We start from the raw sequence: 12,576 nt of genomic DNA, 5'->3' as shown, positions 1-12,576 counted from the left end.
ATAAGGGCAAGTGAAAGTAGTTTTCTCTTGATCTTCAAGAGCAATGGGTATTTGAAAGTATCCTGAATATCCATCCAAGAAATAATAGAAAGGATAACCTGCAAGTCTTTCAAGCATTTGATCAATAAAGGGTAGGGGAAAGTGGTCTTTGCGTGTTGCTTTGTTCAATTTTCTGTAATCTATACACACACGCCAACCCGTGACTGTTCTAGTGGGAATTAATTCATTGTTTTCATTTGAGATAACAGTCATACCTCCCTTTTTTGGCACAACTTGAACAGGACTTACCCAACTACTATCAGAGATTGGATAGATAATGCCAGCATCCAGAAGTTTTATGATTTCAGCCTTCACTACCTCCTTCATGTTTGGATTCAATCGTCTTTGATGCTCGATTGAAGGTTTGTAGTCTTCTTCCATCAGGATTTTGTGCATGCATACACTCGGGCTTATTCCTTGTAAATCAGAAATTGACCACCTTATTGCTTTCTTGTGCTTTCGAAGAACCTACAACAACCCTTCCTCTTGATCAAGCGTTAAGTAAGAGGAAATAATGGCAGGAAAAGAGTTGTTTTCACCTAGAAATGCATGCTTCAAATGAGGAGGAAGCTGCTTCAGTTCTTGTTTGGGAGGTTTACCTTCTTTTTCTTTTTCTTCTGTTTTATTTTCATTATCATCTACGCTATGTAAAGTGTTCTCTACACATTTATCAATTACATCTATTCTAAAGCAATCATCGTAGTCCATAGGAAGTTTACAAGATTTTAACACATCAAAAACAACTTCTTCTTGACCTACTCTCAATGTTAGTTTCCCATCATGCACATCAATTAGAGCTCTTGCAGTTGCAAGAAAAGGTCTTCCAAGGATCAATGATCCTTCTCTACCTTCATCAATGTCAAGGATGACAAAATCAACTGGAAAAATGAATTTTCCTACCTTGATTAGTATGTCCTCTACAATTCCCTTGGGGTATTTGATTGATCGGTCGGCTAATTGTAGAGACATCCTCGTTGGCTTGAGCTCTCCCATACCTAGCATTTTAAAGACTTCATAAGACATCAGATTTATGCTAGCTCCTAGGTCAGCTAAAGCCTTTTTCGAAATTTAAATTGCCAATGTTGCAAGGAATATAAAAACTCCCTGGATCTTTAAGCTTCGGTGGCAATTTATTTTGAATGATCGCACTGCATTCTTAAGTCAGTTTCACCATTCCTTGGTCATCAATCTTTCTTTTAAGAACTTTGCATAGCTGGGCATTTGAGCAAGAGCTTCAGCAAAAGGGATGTTTATTTGAAGTTTTTTGAAGACGTCCAGAAATTTCATGAAGCTTTGGTCATCCTGCGTCTTTTTCAACCTTTGTGGAAATGGAACGGGTGGAACATAAGGTTTCACTTCTTCCCTTTCCACCAGATCAATGATGGGTGCCTTTCTCTCTTCTTCTTTCTCCTTCTCCTTTCTGGGCTTGTCCTCCAATTCTTTACCACTCCTCAAGGTTATGGCTTGTACCTGCTCCTTAGGATTTTTTTCAGTGTTACTAGGTAACGTACCTTGAGGTCTAGCTGCCATCATGTTTGCAAACTGTCCCATTTGAATCTCCAGATTTCTTATCGCAGCTTGTTGGATTTTGTGGTGTTCCCTTGTTTCATTCATGAAATCCATGTGCGATTTTAAAAGGGCAGTAAGGAGATCATCATGAGACTTTTTCTCAAGAGGCAAGAAACCTGGTGGTGCATTTAAAGTGTTATTAGAATTACCATATGAAAGATTCGGATGATTTCTCAACCTGTTATCGTAATGATTCGAATATGGATAATTCCTCCTCTGTTGGTTCATCACGTAGTTCACTTGCTCCAAAGTTTGTGGCTTTGAAGAATCCAATATGCATTCTCCAACTCCATGTGGTTCGTTGCATCTGTCACAGGTTTGCATGATGGAGTTCACAGATTTGGTGGTTAGTAAGTCTAACTTTCTTACCATGTTGTCAACCTTTGCATTTAGTGCAGTGATGGCATCAATTTCATAGATCCCAGCAGTTTTTCTTCTTTCAGAACTGCTTTGATAATGGCTATTGCTTGCCATTTCTTCTATTAAATCGTATGCTTCATCGATCTCTTTTCTTTCGAAAGATCCTCCTGCAGCTGCATCAAGTGTAATCTTAATATTAGGTGACAATGAATTATAAAAAGTTTGGACTTGTAACCATTTGGGCAAACTATGGTGAGGACATTTTCTCAGTAAATCTTTAAATCTTTCCCAAGCTTCATATAAGCTTTCTTGATCATGATGAATAAAAGTCATGATCTCATTTCTCAATTTGGTGGTTTTAGAAGATGGAAAGAATTTAGCCAAAAATTTCTGGGCTAATTCTTCCCAAGTTGTAAAACTTCCAGCTGGGCAAGATTGTAACCATGATCGTGCTTTATCCCTTAGAGTAAAAGGAAAGAGTCTTAATCTAATGGCATCGTCAGAAACACCATTTTGCTTAAAAGTATCACAGATTTCCAGGAAATTAGTGATGTGAGCATTTGGATCTTCACTAGGGAGTCCCCCATATTGAATAGAAGTGGAAAGCAACTGAGTAATTGCTGGTTTGATTTCAAAGTTATTAGCTTCCACTCTTGGTCTAGTGATGCTGGAGGTGGCTCTATTAAGAGAGGGTGTGGTGCAGTCTCGCAAGGTGCGAACATTTTGTTATTGTCCGATCTGAGGATTTGCAGCAAGAGGTATGTTCGGAAATTGAGGATTAATGCCGTCCATGTTTGATTGTTGCTCGGATCTGTTTTCTTACGCTCTCCTTGCTGCGTTATTTCTTCTATAGGTTTTCTCAATTTCTGGATCAAAGATCAGAGGTTCTGTTCTCCCTGATCGTCTTTGCATAAAACCTGAGATGTTTTTTTTTTTTTTAATTAAAAACAAATGAATAAATGAATGTCTAAATTAATAACAAGATAATTAGTATTGATATTGGTATTGCCAATTCCCCGGCAACGGCGCCAAAAACTTGACAGCTTAAATCGCAAGTGTACGAATCGCTACAAGTAATATATGAATGAGTAAGATATCATTCCCACGAGGATTGTAATCCAAGTACCAAAATTGTGTTATCTTGTTATTATTTAAACGATAATTAAGAGATTTGTTGTATAAAAATAAAATAAACAAAGATCAAGTAAACAAAAGTTGATTAAAAGGAATCAAGGGGTTGAGACTACTAGGGGTTTTGATTTCACTTAATTCTTTCCAATTTATCTCATTAGTTCATTAATCAATTTAATTATTCAAGTAGGGGAAACAACTCTAAATTCACTAACAAGCTCTTCCGATGTATTGCTAGCTATTTTAATCCCATTTAATTACCTATCTTCCAATAGCGAAATCAAATATGAATTAAATCATTAAGCTATGTAGTTGTTTAAGAGTTTACAATTTAAGTTTGGTAAATTGTAAAAACCCCCCATGAGTCAAACCATATAGCTTCCGCATCAAGTTATTATTCTCATGTGTTTTATTAACTCTTTTCATATCAAAGATCCTTCTTCCGATGGTGATAATTGAAATAATTCAATCTAGGGGAAAATTCTGCCTAGAAGCATTAAGTTCATTAATAAATCATAACTTGAATAAGGAAAAATAAATCTAATTGCATAAATTGGAAAAGAAATTAAGCTACATCAAACCCCCTAGTATGAGAATTTAGTTACACATAATATTTAAATAAAACTCAACAATACTATTCCATAATCAATAAAGATAATGAAAGAAATAAAGAAGATTAAGAGTTTAGAGATAAGAACTAGTGATAGGTTGCTTGGATGGCTTCCTTGAAACACTTGACAACTCTTGAATGCCTAACTTCTAAAAGAGAAACTATATACAAGCTAAGAGAGGAAGAATAGATGTAGAGTGGAATGTAATGTGTGGAATGGGATGATTTGAGATGAACTCTCCTCTTCTTTATATAGACTTCTTTGGTATAGGATTCCATATGGTTTTAATGATCAAAGTCTTCTTTTGTTAGGTTGTAAAGCTCTCTTTTAAGTCTTCATTTTCTTTAATCATGACTCACCCATGTGGATAGAGTTGATCTTGGTTTGCATGTGAGGAAAGTTGTCCAAAATATGCTTCATGATTTGGTGGAAGTTGGTTGGCAACTTTTGACTAAATTTCAGTTTTCTTGATTGGCACGGGCCTGCTGCCTAGCACAGTCTAGGGCGTGCCAAGCTCCGGAGGTCTGAGGCTCTCAGCATGGGCCGTGCGGTTTCGCACGGTCAAGGGGAGTTCCAGGGCACGGGTGTGCGTACTGGCATGGCTGCAGGTGTGCACTCTTCTAGAAGTCTGGAGGTTGTGTAGCATGGGCGTACTTCAGCTGCACGGGCCAAGCTTCTGCCCCAGTGCGCGCACGGGCGTGTTCTTTGGCACGGCTGGGGGCGTGCATCTCTCTGGAAGTCCGAGGCATTTGAGGCATGGGCGTGCGCCTTAGCATGGGCTGGGGCATGCGCCTTCTGGCTCTTTGCTTTGATTTGCCTTGTGTTTGGCACGGCCGTGCGCCGTAGCACGGTCTTGGGCGTGCCAATCATATTTTGTCTTATTTTTGTCCTTTTCTTGCAAAACACTTTTCCTCAAAAATCAAGTGAGTTGTGTGTCAAGGAAGCTTTTAAATAAAAACATAACAATATCATATAAAAACTATTTTAGATAAATAAAAATTGTTAAAAATCTTAGTAAAAATTACAATAAAAATATTATAAAAATTAACACTATCAGGACGCAATTTCATTTACACATTGACATTTTTAAAAATAAAGAAAATAAACTTTAGTTAGTCAACTTTCAAGCCATCTTCTATCAATAAGCATAATTAAAGAAACTTGGAGCAGTTATTTTCATGGATAGTAAAAGTCCAAGCCTCAGATTTCTTTTATTAGTAATCATTTTTGTATGTTAGCTATTCCGCAAATATACAGATCGTACAAGTAGTATATAAAAAATATTGTCTTCAGGGATAGAGGGATTGAATATTAGTTTTGAATCCAAGATGTATTGTTTATAAATTAGATGAAGAATCTTTGGAATATAAACTAACTGAATGTAAAACAAGCAAGTAACTACTACTTAGATTAAAAGCAAACTAGACTTAAGTTATCAAATAAGGCAAGATACTAGTGTTGGGATCAACAACATTGAACAACATTATGGGACTCAAACTTCTATTTTCAATTTATTAAGGGATACATCTTGAAGGAGGAGGAGTTCATTAATATTTATGCCCCTTCCAAGTAACACAAATATTCCGAAATCATAAGAACACCTACTTTTGTGTGTAATGATGATCCTAGCCCATTAATCTCTATGACTCTCCCTAGATCTTTGAAAGGATAGCTTATTCCTAAGTCTATCTCTTAGGCTCATGTATGAGTGTCTATCTCTAGATCTTCAAAGGAATAGCTTATTCCTAAGTCTATCTCTTAGGCTCATGTGTGAGTGTACAATAAGGGGCTTCACCTTCCAATTCTTCATCCTCTCATTTCTTTTCATACAAATATGAAGCTTTATTATATATTATAAGTATTAAGCACACACACACACAAGAATCAATAAAACATCCACTTAGATTAAAAGAAGGAAAGATGATTACATAAATATTGCCCAAATGGGTTTTCACCCAAGACTAGCTAAGGGAACTACTCACTAATCATTTTCAAATTACAAAGCACAAGATTAAGAAGAAAAGATAGCTCTACAACTATTCTTGTCCACAATAGAAAATAGAGATAAAACTCTTATTCCTATTGCTAACTATAGAGTCAGTTCCTTGAGCAAAACCAAAGATAAAAGAGAAGGAAGAATAATCTTGACTTCCCAGTGGCTCTTTCTTCTAGGGTTTCTAAATTTGTGCTTCTCTTAATCTGAGTTGCTCCCTAGCCCTCTTGATTCTCTCTGAATCTCATATTTTTCTTTTTATAGTGCAGGTGATGATGTAGGGCATTTTAGACATTCTCTGACCAAATCTTTTGCTTTTAGTGCCATAGGGGAGAATATACGGTCAATTCTATGATAGTGCTTTATGTGATGGCTCTATGCTTTGATAAATACACGGGCCGACATATGGGCAGACAGGTAGAAAGAGTCCTTTAATTGGAACCCAGCTAAAATATACAGCAAGTGCCCTTGCAGTAACTTTGATTTATACGACTGTTTAACTATCCGTGTTTCCATTGAGTCTTCTGACTTACTGGAGGAGAATACACAGCTGGTTGACTGGCTGTGTATTTTACTAGAATGTTTCTAACTCTCAAGTGGATAAAGCACGACCAGTGGGCCGATTGTGATTTTTGCCACCAGATCTTTCTCTTGTAAACTAGTCCGAAATGACTAAAATGCCCCTTGCTTTAGGGTTTTCTCTCTCAAAAAGGTTAGACCTACACTATAAACAAAACAAATGCAAAATATGCGCAATGCATGCAAAAACTAACTTTAATTTATTAAAAGTCCCTAAAATTGGACTAAACTAGAAAATTAAAGATATAAATATGTATGCATGAAATGCACACATCATTGTAGTTAGTCAACTTTTAAGTTCTCGTCATGTCCATAGATTGGCGAGCAAAGAACCTAGGAAAACATAAAATGATTTTTGTTCCCCACTTTTCATGGCATTTCTCTGCTAAAGTTTGTAAAAGATTGAGCAAAGCTCAGACTCACAAAATTTACAGAGCTCATCAAAAAATTCTTTAAGGACCGAATCCACTTCACAACTGATATCCTTCAGCAATATTTCAGTGGAAATAAAGCATGTAGAAGCTACCAACATAAATTGCTATCCTATTTTCTTCTCCCAAAAAAATATATGATGAGGACAAAGAATTCTTAATTTGTGCCTTATTGGAAGTTATAAAAGAACCAACCATGTTGAAAAATTTGTAATAATGCATGCAGCTCAATCCACAATGTTTAAAGAAACTCAAAACACCCAAAATACATATTATTTTATTTTATTTACGTAAAAAGAATATGAATATTAATTTTTCTCCCTTACCCCACTCTTTTTGTGTCTGTATGTGTAATTGAAAATAGAGGTTTCTGGTTTTCTGGATTTTCTTTTCTTTTCTATCCTTTTTGTCATATGGTATCTCAAGAATTACTTTTCCCTTACAAAAGAAAGAGATGATGGCTTCATCGGTTTCTTGCTTTGAGAATTTGAGTCCTCCTCTGTGAATAGGCAAAACAATTCTAGTACTTGCTCTATTTTTCTTAATTTTCCTACGAAATGCTCTGTTTTGCCTAATTGGATTGCTTTTTCAAACATAAACGAAGAGAGAGAGAGAGAGAGAGAGAGAGAGAGGCTTTAGATGGGATTTGGTGGGGCTATGAGAAGAAAACGAGGACCCACAAAAGGATTATGAGTTAAAGAGATGAAGCTTTGTAAAGGAGAAAAAAAAACAATGGGAAAATAATTATTTCGTCTTTGAGGTTTTACAAAATTAATTATCTCATCCTCGTATTTTTGTATATTAGGTATTTAGTTCTCGAGATATGATTCCGTCTCGTTAATTGATCCTTCCGTCCGAAATTAGCTGCCTTTTCAGTTAAATGAAGCTAAAACACAAGAGAGAGGAGAGAGAGAGATTTTAAAATGACTAGTATACCCTTTTGCTTCCCACTATCCATAATTTCATTAAAGCCTCCTCCACAATCCGACCATCGTTGCCAACGACGCATACCCTACCAAAATCCCATAATCCTGCTACTATCTATCAACGAAAATTACACAAATGATGAAATATGTTGCCCATAATTATTTTTATCAGCTCAACAAGAGCTAATAGTTTATAATTATGACTCAACAAAAAAAAAAAGGAAAAAAAACAATTCGATTTCATCTCCTTCTTTCATCTTTTAATTTGTAACTGCAAATGGACAGCAACTAATTATAATACGAGCAATTTCTACACGATAAAGACTTGGAAGATGTGTAGATTGATTGTGTTTATATTTTTGGGATTTCCTATACCAAGCAAAAAATACCTGGCTTAGAGTGTAGAAACTTGGAAATGAACTTGCCTAGATTGTTACCCATAAGAGTGACAAGAGCCATATCTCGAGAAAGCTTAATTTTTGGTTTTAAGGACCTTCCAACATTAGCAAAGAGAACTTGGGGAGATGTACAGATAATAGATTGGATATGGGAATTGGAGAAAGTGAACCACAGAACTAGAATTTTCAATGGCTTTGCAATGAGAGATGCGAATAGAGATTACTTATGTTTCAATGATTTTAAGGTTTTTAATTAGGTAATCAACAAGTGTTTGGTTCTTTTGAGGTTATAGCAAGTGAAGATAAATTATTTATTTATTTTTTTGAGTTTGTACAGTAGAGTCGCAAAAATGGAGATGAGGGAGAATAAAAGTGATAGTGGGTTTAATTTGTGTTATTATAAGGGTATTTTAGTCTTTTATTAAGCATTTAACAGCAAAAATCGTTAAAATTAGACGAGAGGACCAGTCAATGGGACAGAATCAAATCTCGAAAACTAAATGCCTAATATACAAAAATACAAGGATGAATTAATTAATTTTGTAAAACTTTAGGGACAAATAAATTAAAGCAAAGTTTCCATCGATGTCTTATGGGCTCAGTGACTGGTTTTCTTTCCCTGTTCTGGTGGCTTCTTGCCATTACTTATCTTCTCGGATAAAAATCAAGGATCCAAGAGTCTCTTTGTTGGACTGCCTCTGCTGCAGGTTCTCTTATATTCAATGTAGATGGTTCATCTAGAGGGAAGCCAAAGCCCTTTGGTATGGGGGGTGTTCTTAGGGATCATTAAGGGCGTCCATCGAACCGCCCAAACCGATCCAAACCAACCAAAATCGATTGAAAATCGCGGTTTCAAAAGATTGATGGTTTGGTTTGTTTTTATAAAATTTAAAAACCGAGCTTGTGGTTCGGTTTATGATTTTAGAGTCAAAACCTTCCAAACCGAACCAAACTATATATATATATATATATATATATATATTCAATTCATTCTTTTTGGATGAAAATTTTCTTTGCATTGATTAATTTATATTGAATAGTAAATTATGAGATTAATTGAACAATAATTTCTTATTAATTAGATAAATTATAGATTATTTTATAAAATATTCAAAAAATTCATGTAAAATTAGATTAATATATATGGATAAGCTATATGCATATAAAACTATAATTTTTTTATAAATTTTAGTAATAGATGTACTTAAATCAAAATCAAAATTCTATATTTGTAATTTGCTTAATTATTATCTCACTAAATATGTAACATTTTCATATACTATACTAAGAATATACATATAAAAAATTAATTTAATAACTTTTAATAGCTATTCAATCTGTATTTTATGGCATAATTTTTATTAATTCATTTTTCTTATTTAACATTATGTCAATCTCTTTTTTTATTAACTAGATGAATCAGAAAATTTAATCTTTATTATTTCAAACCGTCTAAACCGAATCAAATCAAATGAAATTGTGATCAAAGGTTTGGTTTGGTTTGAAAATTTTTTATGATTTCATTTTGATTTAATTTTTTCAAACCGCCACTTTAGGTTTGGTTCGATTATTATATTCAAACCGATCCAAACCGACCCATGAACACCCCTAAGGATCATAATGATTCAGTTCTTTGTCTTTTCTCTAAAAGCTTTGGTGCGTTGATAAGGCTGAACTGTTAGCAATCCTTTTTGCCTTGGAATTCTTCGAACTCTTCTCAGTTTAGTGCTCTTCCACTTATTATTGAATCAGATTCTAAGTGTGCTATTTCTTGGACTACTAAGGCTGCATCTAGACCTTGGAGCTACTGGTCTGATTTCAATCGATTGGATTCAATCTTATCTTCTCTTCCTTTGGTCTCTTTCACTCATATTTTGAGGTCTCGCAGCTCTATGGTAGATCACTTAGCTAAAGGGGGTGTTGATAGGTTGAATTTCTTTGTTGCTTGGCTGTGATTTAGTTCTTTGTACTGCTATTTCTGAGAATAGCCTTGTCATCTGCCTTCTTTTCTTATCTTAGGAGAAGTTGGCAGATTTGATTTGGGCTTTTCATTCCATTTTGTAGTCCATATCGGGTATAGGATCTCTTGGTTATAGAACTTTTGATTTATATAGAACATTGGAGTTGAGGATTTGTAGTTCTTGTTATCTTCTTTCTCTTAATAAAATTCAATTGTGTTTGCTGTTAGAAAAAAAAAAAATATAAACAATAAAGCTAATTAAAATAAAAAAGGAAAAGGGTTTTTTAATTAAGAAATCAAATGCATGCATAATACATTTTACATAAATATTAATCAAGAAATGGACTTCTCTATTTATTCACTAATACTACAATATGATTATATCAAGGAGCCATCTTGTGAATAAAGAAATTAATTGGCCCTCCTAAATCGGAAAGGAAAAGCTTGATCTTCACCCACAATCAATAATCTCTTTCCATTCTCCATGAAAATACTAGCATCCAAACATCTAAACCTAGGACAATTTGGCCTATCACAAACTGGACACCATATCAAGTTATAGAGACCATTATCATCAATTTGAATTCTAAAGAAGCTTTGATCTCCTCCTGTCACAATAAATGTCCTCGACACTTCTTCATCATTTTCTACCCTCCATCCGGTGGACTGAACACAAGTCGTAGAGGCTGAGAATGCAACAGTGAAAGGAATATCCTCTCTTACAACACTATCTCCATCATTTGGCGTAAAAACCACAGGAAGGCCTTGTGAAACGACAGTTGAAAGAGGTTCTTGACCAACGTAGAAAGGGCATGAGCCGGTGCGGTTAACCAAGGTTAAACCACCAGCAGTATCAGTGGCAGCTGGAAGCACGTAATATTCTACGCCGCTTGTAAGGGGCTGTCCATTGGTGTCGAGTATGGTTGTGGATTGAGCCATGGCAGTTGTTGCCATGACAAGCCATAAAAAGGTGAAGCTTCCGATGAATCTGAACATGGTTAAATTCTCTGGTATATAAGAAACAATCAAGATTAAAGAAATTTGAATGTATGCATTTTTGGATAAGAGTTGTGAGGTATTTATAGGCTATGGTACGGTCATACGGACATGGTAAAGTCCAACTTGATAACCTTTGCGTGGATGATATAGTCGTATGTGTACAGCAGTTGACAAAGTAACAAAAATGGTTATTGTCAATTGGGATGATTTTGGTTTTCTTGGCTGCTAAGCTGATGGTTTCATGTGAATAGTTATCATTTTGGATTTGTTGATCATCTGTCATATACTAATTTTCGTTTGGAGCAAGTTTATCTAATGACAAAGTAAGAAACTTATTAGATTTTCAAATAACAGTTATATATAAATGACCTGCGACTGATATGGGATTCTAGTTCACATTCTGGCTTAACCTAATTAATAAAATTATTATCATTTTAAAAAAATATTATTTGGTTTATGATATTCTAACCTAATTTAAGTGTTACGAATTAAGACGTTCATATCTTTGCAATTTCATCTCGTCAATTATTTAGACATTTCATGGAAATATTCAAACAATTCCTATAAATGATTTTTTTAAATTAAAATATAAAAATTTTCCCAATTTTTGTGATACATATTATTTCCTAATTTGCTAAGAACTAACAAAAAATATCATACACTACAAAAAAAACGCCACATTGCGACCGATTTTTGCGACCAACGTAAATCGGTCGCAAAATTGCGACCGATTTGCGACTCAAAGGTAAACAGTCGCAAATTTTAGCGCTGAAAATTCCCGCGAGTTTGGTTTTCGGTTTGCGACCCGAGTACTACGGATTTGCGACCGATTTTGCGACCGCATTGCGACCAATTGTTTTTCTGTTGTAAAATTGCAGGCGTCAAAAATAGGGATAAGTTCTGAGACCGACTGGCGACAAAATTGCGACCGATATTTTGCGACCGACGTCTTGAGTTGCAAATCGGTCGCAATTTTGTCCCGTAGTAAAACGACGTCGGACAATTAAAAATTACGACCGATGTTAATTAAGTTTGCGACCGATGGGCAGTCGCAAACTTTAGGGCTTTAAACGTGACGCCCTCTCCTTTTCCTTTCTTCTTCTTTCTCTCTTCTCCTTCTCCTCTCTCTCCTCCATCCGCAACGCGGCTCCAGGCCCTCCTGAGAATGCTCCAGCCCGCGTGACGCCGCCACCAACGCTCCGGTCACTCTTGAATGCCGTTCGCCACCGTTTGGACATTATTTGAGGTAAGACCGATTTGCATTTTATTTTTTTTGAATTTTTTTTTTGCGATTTTTGTGTTTTTTTCAATTTATTATTATTGTTACTGTTATTATTATTATTATTATTAATATTGTTAATGTTGTTGTTAGTAGACATGGCCATATTATGGTTCCGGGAACCGGAACCGTCGGTTCGAACCGGCCCGGAACCGTAACCGGAACAGGTGAGAACCGGAACCGGGCCGAACCGGAACCAGAACCGAAAAATTCCGGTTCGGTTCCGGTTCCAGAAAATTAGGAACCAGAACCGGCGGTTCCAGAGAATCAGTTAGAACTGGACTGGAACCGCCAGTTCTCC

The 12,576-nt window shown here is 35.5% G+C and overlaps 1 protein-coding gene and 1 non-coding gene across 2 annotated transcripts; one reads left to right on the top strand and one right to left on the bottom strand.

The window, feature by feature from the left end:
- The first annotated feature begins 2,212 nt into the window (after positions 1–2,212).
- Positions 2,213–2,319, top strand: LOC149496992 (small nucleolar RNA R71). The gene has a single exon (XR_016320736.1). It is a non-coding gene; the product is annotated as a small nucleolar RNA R71 (small nucleolar RNA).
- Positions 2,320–10,255: 7,936 nt separating this feature from the next.
- LOC105641349 (kunitz type trypsin inhibitor 104) lies at positions 10,256–11,032 on the bottom strand. The gene has a single exon (XM_012229291.4). It carries the CDS (start codon positions 10,991–10,993, stop codon positions 10,409–10,411), a length of 585 nt encoding a protein of 194 aa, XP_012084681.3. The 5' UTR covers positions 10,994–11,032; the 3' UTR covers positions 10,256–10,408.
- Positions 11,033–12,576: the final 1,544 nt, after the last annotated feature.

The sequence above is a fragment of the Jatropha curcas genome, chromosome 4 (assembly GCF_041381405.1).
Source record: "Jatropha curcas cultivar XTBG-Jc1 chromosome 4, XTBG_Jcur_1.0, whole genome shotgun sequence".
NCBI lineage: Eukaryota > Viridiplantae > Streptophyta > Magnoliopsida > Malpighiales > Euphorbiaceae > Jatropha > Jatropha curcas.
Note: the sequence above shows the minus strand (reverse complement) of the source record. Positions and strands in the feature narration are given on the sequence as shown.

Coding starts and splice junctions, on each gene's coding strand:
- LOC105641349 (XM_012229291.4), bottom strand. CDS start 10,993: ATGTTCAGATTCATCGGAAGCTTCACCTTTTTATGGCTTGTCATGGCA.